Source organism: Oncorhynchus nerka, linkage group LG9a (genome assembly GCF_034236695.1).
Source record: "Oncorhynchus nerka isolate Pitt River linkage group LG9a, Oner_Uvic_2.0, whole genome shotgun sequence".
Taxonomy (NCBI): Eukaryota; Metazoa; Chordata; class Actinopteri; order Salmoniformes; family Salmonidae; genus Oncorhynchus; species Oncorhynchus nerka.
Genome location: NC_088404.1, coordinates 9350306 through 9375339, shown reverse-complemented (window position 1 = coordinate 9375339; position 25034 = coordinate 9350306). Strand labels below are relative to the sequence as shown.

At 44.1% G+C, this 25034-nt stretch overlaps 1 protein-coding gene across 1 annotated transcript in view; it reads right to left on the bottom strand.

Annotated features, from left to right (window-relative positions):
• Window positions 1-25034, bottom strand: part of LOC115120311 (reelin-like) — a 427502-nt gene that overhangs the window by 47626 nt on the left and 354842 nt on the right. The window contains exons 42-50 of the mRNA XM_065022290.1: window positions 22807-22912; window positions 19675-19901; window positions 12524-12747; window positions 7815-7965; window positions 7362-7496; window positions 6768-6891; window positions 3129-3378; window positions 2703-2871; window positions 145-285 (exon numbers count right to left, since the gene is read on the bottom strand). Coding sequence (XP_064878362.1) covers window positions 145-285; window positions 2703-2871; window positions 3129-3378; window positions 6768-6891; window positions 7362-7496; window positions 7815-7965; window positions 12524-12747; window positions 19675-19901; window positions 22807-22912 — 1527 coding nt within the window. The remainder of the gene's footprint in view (window positions 1-144; window positions 286-2702; window positions 2872-3128; window positions 3379-6767; window positions 6892-7361; window positions 7497-7814; window positions 7966-12523; window positions 12748-19674; window positions 19902-22806; window positions 22913-25034) is intronic.

Below are 25034 nucleotides of genomic sequence, written 5' to 3'. Positions count from 1 at the left end.
AAGGCTACACTTGGCTAATCATTCATTGCAGCTGCAGCATTCAACTCTGGTAGGAATCCTCCAATCAGGATTTCGGGAAAAAACCCTCAACTTTGGGAACGTTTCTGTAATTTTACGACCCTACTGGTGGGTACGTTCACTCACACACAGGAGCTCTGCTGGCAGCGTCCGTGTCCGGAACACATGTCAGGGCAGCCGTCTCCGATGTAGAGGTTGTCCAGAGCCCAGGTCTGCTGCTTGTCAAACGGAGCCTGTTGGAACCAACGGAACCGAGTGGCTGGAGACCTGCAGACACACCAGATCCAAAATCACATTTATTCATAAAAGCCCTTCGTACATCAGCTGATATCTCAAAGTGCTGTACAGAAACCCAGCCTAAAACCCCAAACAGCAAGCAATGCAGGTGTAGAAGCACCAGAGAGAGTGTGTGAATGTTTACATGCATTCTAGTGTCTGTGTCTTCCAGTTGCCCTATTGGCAGATTGGCAGTCCATCAACATGTAACTGACCTACTATAGGTGGGGATTGGCAGTCCATCAACATGTAACTGACCGGCTATAGGTGGAGATTGGCAGTCCATCAACATGTAACTGACCTGCTATAGGTGGGGCTTGGCAGTCCATCAACATGTAACTGACCTGCTATAGGTGGGGATTGGCAGTCCAACAACATGTATCTGACCTGCTATAGGTGGGGATTGGCAGTCCATCAACATGTAACTGACCTGCTATAGGTGGGGATTGGCAGTCCATCAACATGTAACTGACCTGCTATAGGTGGAGATTGGCAGTCCATCAACATGTAACTGACCTGCTATAGGTGGAGATTGGCAGTCCATCAACATGTACCTGACCTGCTATAGGTGGGGATTGGCAGTCCATCAACATGTAACTGACCTGCTATAGGTGGGGATTGGCAGTCCATCAACGTGTAACTGACCTGCTATAGGTGGAGATTGGCAGTCCATCAACATGTAACTGACCTGCTATAGGTGGAGATTGGCAGTCCATCAACATGTACCTGACCTGCTATAGGTGGGGATTGGCAGTCCATCAACATGTAACTGACCTGCTATAGGTGGAGATTGGCAGTCCATCAACATGTAACTGACCTGCTATAGGTGGGGATTGGCAGTCCATCAACATGTAACTGACCTGCTATAGGTGGAGATTGGCAGTCCATCAACATGTAACTGACCTGCTATAGGTGGAGATTGGCAGTCCATCAACATGTAACTGACCTGGCATAGGTGGGGATTGGCAGTCCATCAACATGTAACTGACCTGCTATAGGTGGGGATTGGCAGTCCATCAACATGTAACTGACCTGCTATAGGTGGAGATTGGCAGTCCATCAACATGTAACTGACCTGCTATAGGTGGAGATTGGCAGTCCATCAACATGTAACTGACCTACTATAGGTGGGGATTGGCAGTCCATCAACATGTAACTGACCTGCTATAGGTGGGGATTGGCAGTCCATCAACATGTAACTGACCGGCTATAGGTGGAGATTGGCAGTCCATCAACATGTAACTGACCTGCTATAGGTGGGGCTTGGCAGTCCATCAACATGTAACTGACCTGCTATAGGTGGAGATTGGCAGTCCATCAACATGTAACTGACCTGCTATAGGTGGAGATTGGCAGTCCATCAACATGTACCTGACCTGCTATAGGTGGGGATTGGCAGTCCATCAACATGTATCTGACCTGCTATAGGTGGGGATTGGCAGTCCATCAACATGTAACTGACCTGCTATAGGTGGGGATTGGCAGTCCATCAACATGTAACTGACCTGCTATAGGTGGGGATTGGCAGTCCATCAACATGTAACTGACCTGCTATAGGTGGAGATTGGCAGTCCATCAACATGTAACTGACCTGCTATAGGTGGAGATTGGCAGTCCATCAACATGTACCTGACCTGCTATAGGTGGGGATTGGCAGTCCATCAACATGTAACTGACCTGCTATAGGTGGGGATTGGCAGTCCATCAACGTGTAACTGACCTGCTATAGGTGGAGATTGGCAGTCCATCAACATGTAACTGACCTGCTATAGGTGGAGATTGGCAGTCCATCAACATGTACCTGACCTGCTATAGGTGGGGATTGGCAGTCCATCAACATGTAACTGACCTGCTATAGGTGGGGATTGGCAGTCCATCAACATGTAACTGACCTGCTATAGGTGGAGATTGGCAGTCCATCAACATGTAACTGACCTGCTATAGGTGGAGATTGGCAGTCCATCAACATGTACCTGACCTGCTATAGGTGGGGATTGGCAGTCCATCAACATGTAACTGACCTGCTATAGGTGGGGATTGGCAGTCCATCAACGTGTAACTGACCTGCTATAGGTGGAGATTGGCAGTCCATCAACATGTAACTGACCTGCTATAGGTGGAGATTGGCAGTCCATCAACATGTACCTGACCTGCTATAGGTGGGGATTGGCAGTCCATCAACATGTAACTGACCTGCTATAGGTGGGGATTGGCAGTCCATCAACATGTAACTGACCTGCTATAGGTGGAGATTGGCAGTCCATCAACATGTAACTGACCTGGCATAGGTGGGGATTGGCAGTCCATCAACATGTAACTGACCTGCTATAGGTGGGGATTGGCAGTCCATCAACATGTAACTGACCTGCTATAGGTGGAGATTGGCAGTCCATCAACATGTAACTGACCTGGCATAGGTGGGGATTGGCAGAGTGACTCGGCCCCACTTGTTGTAGGTGTCTGCTACCAGCAGTCTCTGTAAGGTGTAGGAGGAACAGTCTGGGCTGGTGGGGAGACAGTCTCTCACCAGAGGCTGCCAGCTCAGACCCAGGTCCAGAGAATACTCTAGTTCAATGGCTGTGATGGACAAGAGAAGACCAAGAAAGACACACAGAGAGACACAAGACATCAGTATTTATTGTAAAGTCATGTTTACCTAGCGTAGCCCGGGTATTCAATACTACACGAGCAAATCAATCATAGTCAATGAAAGGTATCATTTCATTACTCCTTATTACCTTTTTTTGTTTTTGTGAACTTATCACATAATTACCACTCTACCAACCCCACTGACAACCTCTTATGTCCGTTCCTCTCCCCAGTGGCTCTCTCACCGTAGCAGGAGTTGGTGACCGAGCAGGAAGCTGAGAAGTCAAACTGTATGAACGCATCATGACCCAGGCTGATGTCTGTGGTGACAGCGTAGCGCGTGTTGGACTTCTCTATAAAGGCGAAGGCCGCCCCGTCAGAACCACACACGGGCATACGGGTTCCCCCGGGGTGGAGCAGCCAGGAACGACCGTCCATAGAGGAGAAGTCGTCCTCCAGAGGTCCCCAGCCACTGGCACTGCCACCCACCACCAGCTGGTAGAGGAAAGAGAGACGTAGGTTCCTGTCATACAGGCAGGATGCTGTCTACTGATTGGCCGATATATATATATATATATACACTGACTATACAAAACGTTCTTTCCATGACAGACTGACCAGGTGAATCCAGGTGAAAGCTATGATCCCTTATTGATGTCACCTGTTAAATCCACTTCAATCAGTGTAGATGAAAGGGAGGAGGCAGGTTAGAAAATTATTTTTAAGCCTTTAATAAACAATTGAGACTTGGATTGTGTATGTCAAAATCTAAATAAAATTGTATCGGTCACATACACATATTTAGCAGATGTTATTTACATTTACATTTAAGTCATTTAGCAGACGCTGTTATTGCGGGTGTAGTGAAATGCCTGTGTTTCTAGCTCCATCTAACAATTCATAACAATACACACAAATCTAAAAGTAAAAGAATGGAATTAAGAAATATATACATACATGTTAGATTGAGCAATGTCAGAGTGGCATTGACGGAAATACCGTAGAATAGAATACAGTATATACACATGAGATGAGTAAAGCAGTACGTAAACAGTGGCCAGTGATGTCTATGTATATGGGGCAGCAGTCTCTAAGGTGCAGGGTTGCGTAACCGGGTGGAAACCGGCTAGTGATGGCTATTTAACAGTCTGATGGCCTTGAAATACTCAAGCTCTGATTCACCTGTATTGATCTCGCCTTCTGGATGATAGCGGGGTGAACAGGCCGTGACTCCAGTGGTTGATGTTATTTTTGGCCTTCCTGTGACATTGGGTGCTGTAGGTGTCCTGGAGGGCAGGTAGTTTGTCCCCGGTGATGCGTTGGGCAGATCGCACCACCCTCTGGAGTTTATGAGGGTTTTAGGGGCCAAGCCTAATTTCTTCAGCCTCCTGAGGTTGACGAGGCGCCGTTGGCCTTCTTTACCACACTGTCTGTGTGGGTGGACCATTTCAGATCGTCAGTGATGTGTTCGCTGAGGAACTTGAAGCTTTCCACCTTCTCCACTACTGTCCCGTAGATGTGGATAGGGTGCTGCTCCCTCTGCTGTTTCCTGAAGTCCATGATCATCTCCTTTGTTTTGTTGACGTTGAGTGAGAGGTTATTTTCCTGGCACCATTCTCCCAGGGCCCTCACCACCTCCGTGTACGCTGTCTCGTGTGTTGTTGGTAATCTACTACTGTTGTGTCGTCTGATTGAGTTGGAGGCGTTCGTGGCCACGCAGTCATGGGTGAACAGGGAGTACAGGAGGGCGCTCAGCATGCACCCGTGTGGGGCCCCAGTGTTGAGGATCAGCGAAGTGGAGGTATTGTTTTCTACCTTCACCACCTGGGGGCGGCCCGTCAGGAAGTCCAGGACCCAGTTGCAAAAGGGGGGGGTACTCAGACCCAGCGCCCCGAGCTTAATGATGAGCTTGGAGGGCACTATATTTTATAAAGGTGAAATAAAAACACATATTGTCTTATAGAGGGCTGTTTGTATTCAACCATATTCCCAGTCACCTTGTCGTGGTTAAATGTGGAGGTTCGCGCTTTCAGTTTTTCACGAATGCTGCAATCTATCCACGGTTTCTGGTTTGGGTAGGTTTTAAATCTCACAGTGGGTACATCATCTCCAATGCACTTCCTGATGAACTCAGTCACCGTATCTGTGTATTTGTCAATGTTATTCTCATAGGCTACCCGGAACAAATACCAGTCCGCGTGATCAACACAATCTTGAAGCATGGATTCCGATTGGTCAGACCAGCGTTGAGTAGACCTTAGCACGGGTACTTCCTGTTTTAGTTTCTGCCTATCGGAAGGAAGGGATGAGCAAAATGGAGTCATTATGAGATTAGCCAAAGGGACGGCCTTTTCGAAAAGTTTAGTAGCAGCGGTCCAATGTTTTTCCAGCGCGAGTACTGCAAGTCAATGTGTTGGCATTTTCCTCAAATTTGCTTTGTTAAAATCACCAGCTACAATAAATGCGGCCTCAGGATATGTGTTTTCCAGTTTGCATAAAGTCCAGTTTAGTTCTTTGAGGGCCGTCGTGGAATTGGCTTGAGGTGGGATATACACGGCTGTGACTATAACCGAAGATAATTATCTTGGGAGGTAATACAGTCGGCATTTGATTGTGAGGTATTCTAAGTCGGGTGAACAAAAGGACTTGAGTTTCTGTTTGTTATCACAATCACACCATGAGTAGTTAATCATGAAACATACACCACTGCCTTTCTTGTTGCCGGATAGTTCTTTATTCCTGTCTGTGTGATGTACTGAGAACCCAGCTGGCTGTATGGACAGGGACAGTATATCCAGAGAGAGCCAATGTTTCATTGAAACAGAGCATGTTACAATTCCTGATGTCTCTCTGGAAGGAGATCCTTTCCCTGAGCTCGTCTACTTTATTACGCCTAGACTGAACATTAGCGAGTAATATACTTGGAATTGGTGGATGGTGTGCATTTTTTCTGAGTCAGATTAGAAGTCCCCTCCGAATACCTCTTCTCCTACAGCGGTGTCTTGGAGCAGCTTCTGGGATAAGTTCAATTACCCTGGGGGATACGAACAAAGGATCCAATTCGGGAAAGTTGTATTCCTGGTCATATTTTTTATTTTTTTTATTTAATTTTTTATTTTACCTTTATTTTACTAGGCAAGTCAGTTAAGAACAAATTCTTATTTTCAATGACGGTCTAGGAACAGTGGGTTAACTGCCTGTTCAGGGGCAGAACGACAGATTTTGTACCTTGTCAGCTCGGGGATTTGAACTTGCAACCTTGCAACCTTTCGGTTACTAGTCCAATGCTCTAACCACTAGGCTACCCTGCCGCCGCTCTGTTATCCAAAAAGTTATTTCCATCTGTATGTAATAACACAAAAATAATTCTGGGCTAATAATGTAAGAAATAACACCCACAAAACAAAATACTACAAAGTTGCTTAGGAGCTGGATGCTGAGCTGCCATATCTGTTGGCGCCATCTTATGTGTGCCATTCAGAGGGTGAATGGGCAAGACAAAACATTTAAGTGCCTTTGCAACTCAATATGAGGAATGTAGTGTAGACTGAGTATACCAACCTAAGGTACTACCTTAGTCAGATAACGATAGATGGCAGGATGGATGAGGAGATGATGATTTGATTTGATTTGGATGAGGAGATTGTTGATTTGATTTGGATGAGGAGAATGATGAACGGGCAAACATGTTTACATTTACATCCAGAGCGACTTAAAGGAGCAATTTGGGTTAAGTTCCTTGCTCAAGGGCACATTGACAGATTTTTTTTTTCTTTCCCCCTCCTCCCCAAGTCAGACCAGGGATTCAAACCAGACACCTTTCGGTTACTGACTCAAAGCTCTTAAACACTAGGCTATCTGCCGATGTAGGGAAGGTGTCTCACCTGATCAATGACCCACGGACTGTAGAAGTGTCCGTTCTCAGAGGGCTGCCACCAGCGGAGACGTGTGGAGGACGTACGGGCACGCAGAGGGATCTCCAGGGCCACCAGGCGAGCCTGGTTACTGCTGTTGGAGAAGATGATGATGGATGAAGATGATGATGATGATGATGATGATGGATGATGATGATGAAGATGACGATGATGATGATGATGATGATGATGATGATGAAGATGATGATGATGATGAAGATGACGATGATGATGGATGATGAAGATGACGATGATGATGATGATGGTGATGATGATGAAGATGAAGATTATGAAGATGATGATGATGATGATGATGATGACGATGATGATGATGGTGATGATGACGATGATGAAGATGATGATGCCGATGATGATGATGAAGATGATGATGCCGATGATGATGATATAAGATAACATAAGTTAAAGATAGCATTTTATTTTTCACAGTAAAAATGCCTTTGCGTTGAAAAACATAAAAACATCCACAGACAAAAACATGGAGGGCCTGTCCAGGGGAACCATACTAGAGAATCCGAAATACATCCGAAATGTATTCACTCTAACCTGTTTGAGAAGAGGAAGTCCTGCAGCAGGCCCCAGGTCAGACCTCCGTCTACAGAGAACTGGAGCAGGACGGGCTGGGAACGGGGGTCTGGGGACGCCTTCCCACAGCCCAGACGCAGGAAGAACTGAACAAACCTATAGGAAAAATGTAGTATTTTTTTATAATGCGCATCAATAAATATATTTATACTGTATATATATATATATGAATGTGTGTGTATGTGTGTGTGCGTGTGTGTGTGTGTGTGTGTGTGTGTGTGTGTACGAGTGCATCTGTTTTCAGATTGGTATCATTTGATTACACACACATTTTACTATCAATGTGAGGACCATGCCACTGGAAAAGTGAGGACTTTCCAATAGGACTAGATATAAACTCATACCACACCTTACCATTAGACGGTCTCAGTAGCACATCAATCTGTTAAACCCCCCCCCACACACACACAGTACCTGGCATTGGATAGGTCCATGTCGTTAGTGACCAGCATACGCAGGCCATCCTCGCTGAAGAACAGGTGATTCCCACTGGACATGATGCCACATTTCCTGCTAGGCTTCCCTCCACTCAGAAGCCTAAACCGCTCTGCATCCATCGCCCCTCCTAAACATACACACACACACACACACACACACACACACACACACACACACACACACACACACACACACACACACACACACACACACACACACACACACACACACACACACACACACACACACAAGCTAGAACTAGCCCACTAGATAATGTAATAAAGCCAGGACTAGCCCACTAGATAATGTAATAAAGCTAGGACTATAGTAGCCCACTAGATAATGTAATAAAGCCAGGACTATAGTAGCACACTAGATAATGTAATAAAGCTAGGACTAGCACACTAGATAATGTAATAAAGCCAGGACTAGCACACTGGATAATGTAATAAAGCTAGGACTAGCACACTAGATAATGTAATAAAGCCAGGACTATAGTAGCACACTAGATAATGTAATAAAGCTAGGACTAGCACACTGGATAATGTAATAAAGCCAGGACTATAGTAGCACACTAGATAATGTAATAAAGCCAGGACTATAGTAGCCCACTAGATAATGTAATAAAGCCAGGACTATAGTAGCACACTAGATAATGTAATAAAGCTAGGACTATAGTAGCACACTAGATAATGTAATAAAGCCAGGACTATAGTAGCACACTAGATAATGTAATAAAGCCAGGACTAGCACACTGGATAATGTAATAAAGCTAGGACTAGCACACTAGATAATGTAATAAAGCCAGGACTATAGTAGCACACTAGATAATGTAATAAAGCTAGGACTAGCACACTGGATAATGTAATAAAGCTAGGACTAGCACACTAGATAATGTAATAAAGCTAGGACTAGCACACTGGATAATGTAATAAAGCTAGGACTAGCACACTGGATAATGTAATAAAGCTAGGACTAGCACACTGGATAATGTAATAAAGCTAGGACTAGCACACTAGATAATGTAATAAAGCCAGGACTATAGTAGCACACTAGATAATGTAATAAAGCCAGGACTAGCACACTGGATAATGTAATAAAGCTAGGACTAGCACACTAGATAATGTAATAAAGCCAGGACTATAGTAGCACACTAGATAATGTAATAAAGCCAGGACTATAGTAGCCCACTAGATAATGTAATAAAGCTAACATTAGCACACTAGATAATGTAATAAAGCCAGGACTATAGTAGCCCACTAGATAATGTAATAAAGCCAGGACTATAGTAGCCCACTAGATAATGTAATAAAGCCAGGACTATAGTAGCACACTGGATAATGTAATAAAGCTAGGACTATAGTAGCACACTAGATAATGTAATAAAGCTAGGACTATAGTAGCCCACTAGATAATGTAATAAAGCCAGGACTAGCACACTAGATAATGTAATAAAGCCAGGACTATAGTAGCCCACTAGATAATGTAATAAAGCTAGGACTAGCACACTGGATAATGTAATAAAGCTAGGACTAGCACACTAGATAATGTAATAAAGCTAGGACTAGCACACTGGATAATGTAATAAAGCCAGGACTAGCACACTAGATAATGTAATAAAGCTAGGACTAGCACACTGGATAATGTAATAAAGCTAGGACTATAGTAGCACACTGGATAATGTAATAAAGCCAGGACTAGCACACTGGATAATGTAATAAAGCCAGGACTATAGTAGCACACTGGATAATGTAATAAAGCTAGGACTATAGTAGCACACTGGATAATGTAATAAAGCCAGGACTAGCACACTGGATAATGTAATAAAGCCAGGACTATAGTAGCACACTAGATAATGTAATAAAGCCAGGACTATAGTAGCCCACTAGATAATGTAATAAAGCTAACATTAGCACACTAGATAATGTAATAAAGCCAGGACTATAGTAGCCCACTAGATAATGTAATAAAGCCAGGACTATAGTAGCCCACTAGATAATGTAATAAAGCTAGGACTATAGTAGCCCACTAGATAATGTAATAAAGCCAGGACTATAGTAGCCCACTAGATAATGTAATAAAGCCAGGACTATAGTAGCCCACTAGATAATGTAATAAAGCCAGGACTATAGTAGCACACTAGATAATGTAATAAAGCCAGGACTATAGTAGCCCACTAGATAATGTAATAAAGATAGGACTATAGTAGCCCACTAGATAATGTAATAAAGCCAGGACTATAGTAGCCCACTAGATAATGTAATAAAGCCAGGACTATAGTAGCCCACTAGATAATGTAATAAAGCCAGGACTATAGTAGCACACTAGATAATGTAATAAAGCCAGGACTATAGTAGCACACTAGATAATGTAATAAAGCTAGGTCTATAGTAGCCCACTAGATAATGTAATAAAGCCAGGACTAGCACACTAGATAATGTAATAAAGCTAGGACTATAGTAGCCCACTAGATAATGTAATAAAGCCAGGACTATAGTAGCCCACTAGATAATGTAATAAAGCTAGGACTAGCACACTAGATAATGTAATAAAGCTAGGACTATAGTAGCCCACTAGATAATGTAATAAAGCTAGGACTATAGTAGCACACTAGATAATGTAATAAAGCTAACATTAGCACACTAGATAATGTAATAAAACTAGGACTATAGTAGCCCACTAGATAATGTAATAAAGCTAGGACTAGCCCACTAGATAATGTAATAAAGCTAGGACTAGCCCACTAGATAATGTAATAAAGCTAGGACTAGCCCACTAGATAATGTAATAAAGCTAGGACTAGCCCACTAGATAATGTAATAAAGCTAGGACTAGCCCACTAGATAATGTAATAAAGCTAGGACTATAGTAGCACACTAGATAATGTAATAAAGCTAGGACTAGCACACTAGATAATGTAATAAAGCCAGGACTATAGTAGCCCACTAGATAATGTAATAAAGCCAGGACTATAGTAGCCCACTAGATAATGTAATAAAGCCAGGACTATAGTAGCCCACTAGATAATGTAATAAAGCTAGGACTAGCCCACTACATAATGTAATAAAGCCAGGACTATAGTAGCCCACTAGATAATGTAATAAAGCTAGGACTATAGTAGCACACTAGATAATGTAATAAAGCTAGGACTAGCACACTAGATAATGTAATAAAGCCAGGACTATAGTAGCCCACTAGATAATGTAATAAAGCCAGGACTATAGTAGCACACTAGATAATGTAATAAAGCCAGGACTATAGTAGCCCACTAGATAATGTAATAAAGCCAGGACTATAGTAGCCCACTAGATAATGTAATAAAGCCAGGACTATAGTAGCACACTAGATAATGTAATAAAGCCAGGACTAGCACACTAGATAATGTAATAAAGCTAGGACTATAGTAGCCCACTAGATAATGTAATAAAGCCAGGACTATAGTAGCACACTAGATAATGTAATAAAGCCAGGACTATAGTAGCCCACTAGATAATGTAATAAAGCCAGGACTATAGTAGCCCACTAGATAATGTAATAAAGCCAGGACTATAGTAGCCCACTAGATAATGTAATAATGCTAGGACTATAGTAGCCCACTAGATAATGTAATAAAGCCAGGACTATAGTAGCACACTAGATAATGTAATAAAGCTAGGACTATAGTAGCACACTAGATAATGTAATAAAGCTAACATTAGCACACTAGATAATGTAATAAAGCCAGGACTATAGTAGCCCACTAGATAATGTAATAAAGCTAGGACTATAGTAGCACACTAGATAATGTAATAAAGCTAGGACTAGCACACTAGATAATGTAATAAAGCTAGGACTATAGTAGCACACTAGATAATGTAATAAAGCTAGGACTAGCACACTAGATAATGTAATAAAGCTAGGACTAGCACACTAGATAATGTAATAAAGCTAGGACTAGCACACTAGATAATGTAATAAAGCTAGGACTATAGTAGCACACTAGATAATGTAATAAAGCCAGGACTAGCACACTAGATAATGTAATAAAGCTAGGACTATAGTAGCCCACTAGATAATGTAATAAAGCCAGGACTAGCACACTGACATGTTATGCACTGCAAACACTACTAACACGATATATAATGACAGACAAATGACAGATAAATCCATCAGATTAAATAGACGTTCAGGTGATGATGAAAAATAGACTAGTAAAACACAGATACACAACAAACTAGAAATACAGTGTGTTCATCACAACAGCCATCTGTTTTCAACAGTCAGCTGCAGTCTGCTAGAGTCCATGACCAAGTGCAGCTCTGCGAGTATTGAAGGCAACCTCTCAATACTCGAACACTGTGTATGGACAGCACAAATACAGTCTACTGCACGCACGCACGCACGCACGCACGCACGCACGCACGCACGCACGCACGCACGCACGCACGCACACACACACACACACACACAGGCACATACTCTGGCACATACTCCCTCTGTGTTTGTGTGGGCATCTGCGTTTTCTTGAACCTTTGAGGGAGTGGATGTTCAACCAATAGATACAAAGGGATTAGTTAAGGTTAAAGGTTAAGGTTATAGGCTCAGGATTAGGGACAAGATTAGGGGGGTGTGGGGGTTAGGGTTTACTATAACCCGCCATCCGAAACCATACAAAATCTACCCGCAATTACTCTACCACTGCCTACCTTCAAAGTCTTCCTTGAGAAAGTCAGGGTTGAGTGTGTCAGGTTGGGAGCAGTCTGCGCCAGAGTAGCCTGGGTCACAGACACAGTGTGTCCCCTTCACACACGTCCCGTGTCCGTTACACATGTCCTGGCACTGGGGGCCAATGTACACACTATCCAGGGCCCAGGTAGGAGGGGAGGAACTGCTGGAGAAGAAGCCCTGGTACCAACGGAATCGGATGGAGCTGGCGTGGGCGGAGGTGAGAGAAAGATCGTAGCAATGAATCAATGAATCAATGAATCAATGAATCAATGAATCACCGAATCACTGAATAAATGAATCAATGAATCACTGAATAAATGAATCAATGAATCACTGAATCAATCAATCAATGAATCAATCAATCAATGAATCAAATGTATTACAGTTTTTGCCGATTGTTTACACACTGAAAGTGAATGTTTAGACAAAAACATCAAAACCGTAACTTTTTAAACAAAGGTACAAAAGTACAAAAACACTCTCTGCTTTGTTTGTTTGTAATTCTGCAACACGCTCTGCAAAACACTACACACTGTTTTTTACATTAGACACTTCGTTCAAGAATGAAATCTCTTCTTTTCAAAATTAAAAACATACCTGAAATTGGCAACACACACACACACACACACACACACACACACACACACACACACACACACACACACACACACACACACACACACACACACACACACACACACACACACACACACACACACACACACACACACACACACACACACACAGTAATTGAACACCAATTAGTCTGAGCCACTACATATAGACCTCAGGTAAGATCACCTCTTTTGTGAGAACTTGGAGGCAGTGAGAGCGAGAGGAAGAGGAAGAGGTAGAGGAAGAGGTAGAGGTAGAGGTAGAGGAAGAGGAAGAGGAAGAGGTAGAGGAAGAGGTATAGGTAGAGGAAGAGGAAGAGAGAGAGGAGTATGAGGAGGACAAGAACAAAGGGGATATATTTTGCACATATTTTGCACATCATTCTGCATCACAGTACAATACAAAATGGAGTCCTACAATATTAGGTCTATGTTCCTCAGTGAACAGAACAAATAGGTATAGCGCTGTGAAGTAATACAGTTGTGATGTTACTGTGTTCAGTATGACAGTACGGTATGTAAAGAAGAACCTAACCAATGACATCATATTCTTGCATTTTTCTACAGATCTGACAGACGACTTCCTGTGGGTGGACGGCAAAGTCTGTTCACCCATCAACAGGAACTGGCCCGTTGTCCATCTAGTGTTGACAAACAACACCACCATGATCCGCCTGCATCAATACCGAGAGCCAATCGTGACAGATCACACGACATCCCATAATAAATCAACCGTTGTCAGTAGGTTGACACTTGTGAATGTCACTGGTCTATACTGTAACACAGTAATGGCAGTAGATGGTGTCCTATTGACACTGCATTGATGCATCCAGACAAAGCAGTATGTGACCTAGACAGTTGCCCCCATTCTGGTGGGGGGGGTAACTGCCTTGCCTGTAGCTAGTAGTTTTGACTGAATGTGTCTGAACCAACCAACCCACCCACCCACCCAACACACCCATATGCTTGTGTGAAAATGTAAACATTGTAGTCCTGTGTTTTGAGTTACACCGTATTCACGGTACAGTGTGTTTAAAGTGTTTATGTTCTGTTCACAGAGAGTCCTGGACTTTGATGAAGGTGCACAGCCTCATGAGTTCATTTTCATTGATGAAGCTGGACTCAATCTAGTTCAAATCAGACGTCGGGGCTGAACTGTTCAAGGACAGAGAGCCGTTGTGAATGTCCCTGGACAGCGAGGGGGAATGTTACAGGACAAAGAGCCGTTGTGAATGTCCCTGGGTAGCGAGGGGGAATGTTATAGGACAAAGAGCCGTTGTGAATGTCCCTGGGCAGCGAGGGGGAATGTTCTAGGACAAAGAGCCATTGTGAATGTCCCTGGACAGCGAGGGGGAATGTTATAGGACAAAGAGCCGTTGTGAATGTCCCTGGACAGCGAGGGGGAATGTTATAGGACAAAGAGCCTTTGTGAATGTCCCTGGACAGCGAGGGGGAATGTTATAGGACAAAGAGCCGTTGTGAATGTCCCTGGACAGCGAGGGGGAATGTTATAGGACAAAGAGCCATTGTGAATGTCCCTGGGCAGCGAGGGGGAATGTTATAGGACAAAGAGCCATTGTGAATGTCCCTGGGCAGCGAGGGGGAATGTTCAAGGACAAAGAGCCGTTGTGAATGTCCCTGGGTAGCGAGGGGAAATGTTATAGGACAAAGAGCCGTTGTGAATGTCCCTGGGTAGCGAGGGGGAATGTTATAGGACAAAGAGCCGTTGTGAATGTCCCTGGGCAGCGAGGGGGAATGTTATAGGACAAAGAGCCGTTGTGAATGTCCCTGGGTAGCGAGGGGAAATGTTATAGGACAAAGAGCCGTTGTGAATGTCCCTGGGCAGCGAGGGGGAATGTTATAGGACAAAGAGCCGTTGTGAATGTCCCTGGGTAGCGAGGGGGAATGTTATAGGACAAAGAGCCGTTGTGAATGTCCCTGGGTAGCGAGGGGGAATGTTATAGGACAAAGAGCCGTTGTGAATGTCCCTGGGCAGCGAGGGGGAATGTTATAGGACAAAGAGCCGTTGTGAATGTCCCTGGGCAGCGAGGGGGAATGTTATAGGACAAAGAGCCGTTGTGAATGTCCCTGGGTAGCGAGGGGGAATGTTATAGGACAAAGAGCCGTTGTGAATGTCCCTGGGCAGCGAGGGGGAACGTTACAGGACAAAGAGTCGTTGTGAATGTCCCTGGGCAGCGAGGGGGAATGTTATAGGACAAAGAGCCGTTGTGAATGTCCCTGGGTAGCGAGGGGGAATGTTATAGGACAAAGAGCCGTTGTGAATGTCCCTGGGCAGCGAGGCGGAATGTTATAGGACAAAGAGCCGTTGTGAATGTCCCTGGGTAGCGAGGGGGAATGTTATAGGACAAAGAGCCGTTGTGAATGTCCCTGGGCAGCGAGGGGGAATGTTATAGGACAAAGAGCTGTTGTGAATGTCCCTGGGTAGCGAGGGGGAATGTTATAGGACAAAGAGCCGTTGTGAATGTCCCTGGGTAGCGAGGGGGAATGTTATAGGACAAAGAGCCGTTGTGAATGTCCCTGGGTAGCGAGGGGGAATGTTATAGGACAAAGAGCCGTTGTGAATGTCCCTGGGTAGCGAGGGGGAATGTTATAGGACAAAGAGCCGTTGTGAATGTCCCTGGGCAGCGAGGGGGAATGTTATAGGACAAAGAGCCGTTGTGAATGTCCCTGGGCAGCGAGGGGGAATGTTATAGGACAAAGAGCCGTTGTGAATGTCCCTGGGTAGCGAGGGGGAATGTTATAGGACAAAGAGCCGTTGTGAATGTCCCTGGGTAGCGAGGGGGAATGTTATAGGACAAAGAGCCATTGTGAATGTCCCTGGGCAGCGAGGGGGAATGTTATAGGACAAAGAGCCGCTGTGAATGTCCCTGGGCAGCGAGGGGGAATGTTATAGGACAAAGAGCCATTGTGAATGTCCCTGGGCAGCGAGGGGGAATGTTATAGGACAAAGAGCCGTTGTGAATGTCCCTGGGCAGCGAGGGGGAACGTTACAGGACAAAGAGCCGTTGTGAATGTCCCTGGGTAGCGAGGGGGAATGTTATAGGACAAAGAGCCATTGTGAATGTCCCTGGGCAGCGAGGGGGAACGTTACAGGACAAAGAGCCATTGTGAATGTCCCTGGGTAGCGAGGAGGAATGTTATAGGACAAAGAGCCGTTGTGAATGTCCCTGGGTAGCGAGGGGGAATGTTATAGGACAAAGAGCCGTTGTGAATGTCCCTGGGCAGCGAGGGGGAATGTTATAGGACAAAGAGCCGTTGTGAATGTCCCTGGGCAGCGTGGGGGAACGTTACAGGACAAAGAGCCGTTGTGAATGTCCCTGGGTAGCGAGGGGGAATGTTATAGGACAAAGAGCCATTGTGAATGTCCCAAGGGCAGCGAGGGGGAACGTTACAGGACAAAGAGCCATTGTGAATGTCCCTGGGTAGCGAGGAGGAATGTTATAGGACAGAGAGCCATTGTGAATGTCCCTGGGCAGCGAGGGGGAATGTTATAGGACAAAGAGCCATTGTGAATGTCCCTGGGTAGCGAGGGGGAACGTTACAGGACAAAGAGCCGTTGTGAATGTCCCTGGGTAGCGAGGGGGAATGTTATAGGACAAAGAGCCGTTGTGAATGTCCCTGGGTAGCGAGGGGGAATGTTATAGGACAAAGAGCCGTTGTGAATGTCCCTGGGTAGCGAGGGGGAATGTTATAGGACAAAGAGCCGTTGTGAATGTCCCTGGGTAGCGAGGGGGAATGTTATAGGACAAAGAGCCGTTGTGAATGTCCCTGGGTAGCGAGGGGGAATGTTATAGGACAAAGAGCCGTTGTGAATGTCCCTGGGTAGCGAGGGGGAACGTTATAGGACAAAGAGCCATTGTGAATGTCCCTGGGCAGCGAGGGGGAACGTTATAGGACAAAGAGCCATTGTGAATGTCCCTGGGCAGCGAGGGGGAATGTTATAGGACAAAGAGCCGTTGTGAATGTCCCTGGGCAGCGAGGGGGAATGTTATAGGACAAAGAGCCATTGTGAATGTCCCTGGGTAGCGAGGAGGAATGTTATAGGACAAAGAGCCGTTGTGAATGTCCCTGAGCAGCGAGGGGGAATGTTATAGGACAAAGAGCCGTTGTGAATGTCCCTGGGCAGCGAGGGGGAATGTTATAGGACAAAGAGCCGTTGTGAATGTCCCTGGGCAGCGAGGGGGAATGTTATAGGACAAAGAGCCGTTGTGAATGTCCCTGGGCAGCGAGGGGGAATGTTATAGTACAAAGAGCCGTTGTGAATGTCCCTGGGCAGCGAGGGGGAACGTTATAGGACAAAGAGCCGTTGTGAATGTCCCTGGGCAGCGAGGGGGAATGTTCAAGGACAAAGAGCCGTTGTGAATGTCCCTGGACAGCGAGGGGGAATGTTCAAGGACAAAGAGCCGTTGTGAATGTCCCTGGGCAGCGAGGGGGAATGTTATAGGACAAAGAGCCGTTGTGAATGTCCCTGGGCAGCGAGGGGGAAATATCCCCTTGTGTGCTGCCATCAGTCTTCAAGGAGTTCTCCATCACCATGGCAACCTCGGTCCCTACAATACTGCACACATTATCTGGATGCACTACATAATGCAGTTGTACAGGACGGACCAGAGCCGCCCAGGTTTGTTGTCGTCTGGGATAATGTTAGTTTCCACCGGGCTGCTCTGGTCAGGGACTGGTTCACCAACCACAATGACTTCACAGTTGTACAGGACGGACCAGAGCAGCCCAGGTTTGTTGTCGTCTGGGATAATGTTAGTTTCCACCGGGCTGCTCTGGTCAGGGACTGGTTCACCAACCACAATAACTTCACAGTTGTACAGGACGGACCAGAGCAGCCCAGGTTTGTTGTCGTCTGGGATAATGTTAGTTTCCACCGGGCTGCTCTGGTCAGGGACCGGTTCACCAACCGCAATACCTTCTCAGTTGTATACTTGCTCCCTTAAACTCCCCATTTCTCAATCTGATTGAGGAATAATGGTGTTGGATTGAGGTGGGGGTCAGTCCAGGGTTGGATACGGCACGCAAGGCAATATCTTCCCCGTTGCCTAGCCAGGGATGACCCCGTTGCCTATCCAGGGATGACCCCGTTGCCTAGCCAGGGATGACCCCGTTGCCTAGCCAGGGATGACCCCGTTGCCTAGCCAGGGATGACCCCATTGCCTAGCCAGGGAGGCGATGTGGCCAAACACTAACAGAAGACGGGATCCATGAACCATCCACCCCATCTTTTACAATACTAATTATTTTCGGGCGGCAGGGTAGCCTAGTGGTTAGAGCGTTGGACGAGTAACCGGAAGGTTGCAAGTTCAAATCCCCGAGCTGGCAAGGCACAAATCTGCCTCTGAACAGGCAGTTAACCCACTGTTCCTAGGCTGTCATTGAAAATAAGAATTTGTTCTTAACTGACTTGCCTAGTAAAATATTAATAAATTAAATAAAGGTCAAATAAAATACTAATTATTTTGTTTAACACTGCACTGTAATTTTACAGTAATTATTATTGTTTCCGTGAGTTTACGGTAACATATTGTATTGATTACTGTACTGTAATTCTACTTTTCTTTGTGTTTTTTTGTTGTTGTTGTTGTTGTTGTTGTTGTAAAAACCTGCAATGGGGAAAAAATATAAGCGGTATATAATATTTTGTCTGACGCCTTTCTATGTTTGTGTTTCATTGAAATGTGAGTAGATGTACTGGAACATTCTGGAACAGAAGCCTGTATGAGAACATGGAAATGTGAGTAGATGTACTGGAACATTCTGGAACAGAAGCCTGTATGAGAACATGGAAATGTGAGTAGATGTACTGGAACATTCTGGAACAGAAGCCTGTATGAGAACATGGAAATGTGAGTAGATGTACTGGAACATTCTGGAACAGAAGCCTGTATGAGAACATGGAAATGTGAGTAGATGTACTGGAACATTCTGGAACAGAAGCCTGTATGAGAACATTGAAATGTGAGTAGATGTACTGGAACATTCTGGAACAGAAGCCTGTATGAGAACATTGAAATGTGAGTAGATGTACTGGAACATTCTGGAACAGAAGCCTGTATGAGAACATGGAAAAGGTATACAAAGTACTAAAAGACAGCAGTGTTTTGTATAAAAGTATGTCAGTGTGTTGCTGCTTTGAAAGAGTCATTTAAATGGTGCCTGTGTGTGTTATCATTTTGTAGCAAAAATGCCATTTTGAAAAAAGGATTGTTAGGTCTCGATTGCAGAGTATTTAATTTTGACGTAGGAAGTGAGATGTTTATCTCCAAGGGTTGTGTCTTAGTTGGCTTGTGTGTAGAGTTTTTGACTCAATGAGCCAAATTCCGCAACAAGTGTGTAAGCAATCGCAAAAAAAACTCTAATTAAGACATTTTTTTCCCCCCATCAGCATTTGCACGATACTTTTCGAGAAACCCACCCGAGACTCCAAAGAGAAAAGAAAAAGCAGAAGCACAAGTTATCAAGAAACAAATCCCAGAAAGGAACCTCACCCGCAGAGTCTCAGCTTGCCAAAGTGGATGACCTCCCGCCTCCAGCCCTGGGTGGTCCCCGGGTAGTAGACACTGGCGGGGTGCAGCTCTGTGGAGCACAGGGAAGAGGGCTGGGGGCCTCCTGAACACAAGGGCACCAGGAGGTACCAGGTGGATCCAAAGTCCCTGGAGAATTCCAGTCGTACCGGGTTAGAGGCGGAGCTGTCTGCCGTGCAGCCCACGTTGATCTGAAATGGATCAGGTATACTTCTTATCATGTTGCTATCATATAATTATTTAGAAGAAAAAGAAACGCACACCTGTTTAGACGAGGTGCTGGCTAGCGGAGTAGAAAACTTGAAAATAAAAGAGAGCCGCACCCTCTAGGAGCTCAGATGCAAAAGTTTAATATCCAACGTTTCGACAGCCAAGCTGTCTTCATCAGGGATCACCATTCATTAAAATGTCATACAAAGAACAGCATACAAACAACAAATGGATATCATACGGTCATAGATTAATTTGACTACACAAGCTTACAAACAATTACAATGGCAAAGTCACAATAAAGTCTACGTTGAGGCAAGGGTCTCTTTTTTATGCCATTTTAAATATTTGATAATTAACCAATGATATTAGGCCACTCTTGGCCATGATTACAGACACCTGTGTCTTTTGACACTATATAAACGAGTCATCCCGCAGTGTTTGTGATTATACCCTGATGAAGACAACTTGGCTGTCAAAACGTTGGTAATGACATTTTTGCATCTGAGCTCCTAGAGTGGGCGGCTCTCTTATTATCATATAATTATTACAATAATACATTTTGGTCATTCAGTCGTCTGAGGACACAACACAGGAAAACAATTATGATATTCATTTAAGAAATCTTTATCCAAAACCAAACCAGATCTACCAGTTCTATACCCACTGCCTTGAGGGAGCTTCAGCAAGAAACATTTTCAAGAAACAGAAAAGAATTCTGGACCTCTGAAACAAGCTTACCATTTTCCTACATTTTTCAAGTTCCTATGATTCATTATTTCCATAACACAATTATGATCATTAACCAGCCTACATCACAGAGGAGAGTAATTATACTGACTGATTATTAATATGAATCAAGCATATAAATGAGTCATTATCATTTCAAAAACCCTTTGCTTTGCCCTCCACTTTTACAGTATATTAGGATTATTTTCCCCATTGAGTTCCTCTTTCAGCATTCATCTACCCCAGGCCTTCTCTCTCCTCTCAGTCTCTCTGTTATCTCTCTCCGTTCATACCCCACTCATTCCTCTCCTCTTCTACCCCAGGCCTTCTCTCTCCTCTCAGTCTCTCTGTTATCTCTCTCTGTTCATACCCCACTCATTCCTCTCCTCTTCTACCCCAGGCCTTCTCTCTCCTCTCAGTCTCTCTGTTATCTCTCTCTGTTCATACCCCACTCATTCCTCTCCTCTTCTACCTCAGGCCTTCTCTCTCCTCTCAGTCTCTCCGTTATCTCTCTCTGTTATTTCTCTCTGTTATCTCTCTCTGTTCATACCCCACTCATTCCTCTCCTCTTTCCCCATTCCTTTCCTCTTTTCCTTCACTCCTTTCATTGCCCACTTTGTTTTCCCAACCAACCAGTCTGTTCGCCTTCTTCTGTTCATACCTCAAACTGGATGATAGTGTTCTCGTAGGACGTGTGTGTGTGTGTGTTCATACCTCAAACTGGATGATGGTGTTCTCGTAGGACGTGTGTGTGTGTGTGTGTGTATACCTCAAACTGGATGATAGTGTTCTCGTAGGACGTGTGTGTGTGTGTGTATACCTCAAACTGGATGATAGTGTTCTCGTAGGACGTGTGTGTGTGTGTGTGTGTGTGTGTGTGTGTGTGTGTGTGTGTGTTCATACCTCAAACTGGATGATGGTGTTCTCGTAGGACGTGTTTGTGTGTGTGTGTGTGTTCATACCTCAAACTGGATGATAGTGTTCTCGTAGGACGTGTGTGTGTGTGTGTTCATACCTCAAACTGGATGATGGTGTTCTCGTAGGACGTGTGTGTGTGTGTGTGTGTGTGTGTGTGTGTGTGTGTGTGTGTGTGTGTGTGTGTGTGTGTGTGTGTTCATACCTCAAACTGGATGATGGTGTTCTCGTAGGACGTGTGTGTGTGTGTGTGTGTGTGTGTGTGTTCATACCTCAAACTGGATGATGGTGTTCTCGTAGGATGTGTGTGTGTGTGTGTGTGTGTGTGTGTGTGTGTGTGTGTGTGTGTGTGTGTGTGTGTGTGTGTGTGTGTGTGTGTGTGTGTGTGTGTGTGTGTTCATACCTCAAACTGGATGATGTTTGTTCTCGTAGGACGTGTGTGTGTGTGTGTGTGTGTGTGTGTGTGTGTGTGTGTTCATACCTCAAACTGGATGATGGTGTTCTCGTAGGATGTGTGTGTGTGTGTGTGTGTGTGTGTGTGTGTGTGTGTGTGTGTTCATACCTCAAACTGGATGATGGTGTTCTCGTAGGACGTGTGTGTGTGTGTGTGTGTGTGTGTGTGTGTGTGTGTTCATACCTCAAACTGGATGATGGTGTTCTCGTAGGATGTGTGTGTGTGTGTGTGTGTGTGTGTGTGTGTGTGTGTGTGTGTGTGTGTGTGTGTGTGTGTGTGTGTGTGTGTTCATACCTCAAACTGGATGATGGTGTTCTCGTAGGACGTGTGTGTGTGTGTGTGTGTGTGTGTGTGTGTGTTCATACCTCAAACTGGATGATGGTGTTCTCGTAGGATGTGTGTGTGTGTGTGTGTGTGTGTGTGTGTGTGTGTGTGTGTGTGTGTGTGTGTGTGTGTGTTCATACCTCAAACTGGATGATGGTGTTCTCGTAGGACGTGTGTGTGTGTGTGTGTGTGTGTGTGTTCATACCTCAAACTGGATGATGGTGTTCTCGTAGGACGTGTGTGTGTGTGTGTGTGTGTGTGTGTGTGTGTGTGTGTGTGTGTGTGTGTGTGTGTGTGTGTTCATACCTCAAACTGGATGATGGTGTTCTCGTAGGACGTGTGTGTGTGTGTGTGTGTGTGTGTTCATACCTCAAACTGGATGATGGCGTTCTCGTAGGACGTGTGTGTGTGTGTGTGTGTGTGTGTGTGTGTGTGTGTGTGTGTGTGTGTGTGTGTGTCCATACCTCAAACTGGATGATGGTGTTCTCGTTGACGTCGATGTCTCTGGTGGTTATTGAATGTTCTCCCAGCTCACTGGATAAAAACACCATGGCCGACTCATCCTTCTCCCTGTACACACAGAGACACAGTCCGTTGTCAACAATGCTTTGTCAGCAGGGGTTGGGCTCAAGTCCAACTCAATTCAGTCGATTCAGGAAGTATACTGACATTCCAAATCCAATTTGAATTGGATTTATTTATTTTCCGTTAACCTCTAAAAGTCTAAGTCAATAGGGGGAAGGGTTCTACTAAGCTAACATATGGATATTTTTTAAGATGGTCGAACCATGGAACATTTAGCTATTAGCATTTAGCTATTAGCATGTAGCTATTAGCATTTAGCATTTAGCTATTTTACATCCAATATTAGGATCCCTGTAGATATATATATATATATATATATATATATATATATATATATATATATACACATTACATTTTTTACAATCATTTGATAAAATATAGATTTGGGCTTTTATTACTATAGCACATAGAAACACATTGAATAACACATTTAGCTATTAGCATTTAGCTATTAGCATGTAGCTAACACATTCATAATGGCAAAACAAATAAATCAAAAGGAATAGGGTTTTGAAGTGTCTGTCCTATATCTAGGAGATATAAGAGAGATCAGGGTTTTGAAGTGTCTGTCCTATATCTAGGAGATATAAGAGAGATCAGGGTTTTGAAGTGTCTGTCCTATATCTAGGAGATATAAGAGAGATCAGGGTTTTGAAGTGTCTGTCCTATATCTAGGAGATATAAGAGAGATCAGGGTTTTGAAGTGTCTGTCCTATATCTAGGAGATATAAGAGAGATCAGGGTTTTGAAGTGTCTGTCCTATATCTAGGAGATATAAGAGAGATCAGGGTTTTGAAGTGTCTGTCCTATATCTAGGAGATATAAGAGAGATCAGGGTTTTGAAGTGTCTGTCCTATATCTAGGAGATATAAGAGAGATCAGGGTTTTGAAGTGTCTGTCCTATATCTAGGAGATATAAGAGAGATCAGGGTTTTGAAGTGTCTGTCCTATATCTAGGAGATATAAGAGAGATCAGGGTTTTGAAGTGTCTGTCCTATATCTAGGAGATATAAGAGAGATCAGGGTTTTGAAGTGTCTGTCCTATATCTAGGAGATATAAGAGAGATATAAGAGAGATCAGGGTTTTGAAGTGTCTGTCCTATATCTAGGAGATATAAGAGAGATCAGGGTTTTGAAGTGTCTGTCCTATATCTAGGAGATATAAGAGAGATCAGGGTTTTGAAGTGTCTGTCCTATATCTAGGAGATATAAGAGAGATCAGGGTTTTGAAGTGTCTGTCCTATATCTAGGAGATATAAGAGAGATCAGGGTTTTGAAGTGTCTGTCCTATATCTAGGAGATATAAGAGAGATCAGGGTTTTGAAGTGTCTGTCCTATATCTAGGAGATATAAGAGAGATCAGGGTTTTGAAGTGTCTGTCCTATATCTAGGAGATATAAGAGAGATCAGGGTTTTGAAGTGTCTGTCCTATATCTAGGAGATATAAGAGAGATCAGGGTTTTGAAGTGTCTGTCCTATATCTAGGAGATATAAGAGAGATCAGGGTTTTGAAGTGTCTGTCCTATATCTAGGAGATATAAGAGAGATCAGGGTTTTGAATCTAGTATAAGTCTTTTGTCCCTATATCTAGGAGAGATATAAGAGAGATCAGGGTTTTGAAGTGTCTGTCCTATATCTAGGAGATATAAGAGAGATCAGGTTTTGATCAGGGTTTTGAAGTGTCTGTCCTATATCTAGGAGATATAAGAGAGATCAGGGTTTTGAAGTGTCTGTCCTATATCTAGGAGATATAAGAGAGATCAGGGTTTTGAAGTGTCTGTCCTATATCTAGGAGATATAAGAGAGATCAGGGTTTTGAAGTGTCTGTCCTATATCTAGGAGATATAAGAGAGATCAGGGTTTTGAAGTGTCTGTCCTATATCTAGGAGATATAAGAGAGATCAGGGTTTTGAAGTGTCTGTCCTATATCTAGGAGATATAAGAGAGATCAGGGTTTTGAAGTGTCTGTCCTATATCTAGGAGATATAAGAGAGATCAGGGTTTTGAAGTGTCTGTCCTATATCTAGGAGATATAAGAGAGATCAGGGTTTTGAAGTGTCTGTCCTATATCTAGGAGATATAAGAGAGATCAGGGTTTTGAAGTGTC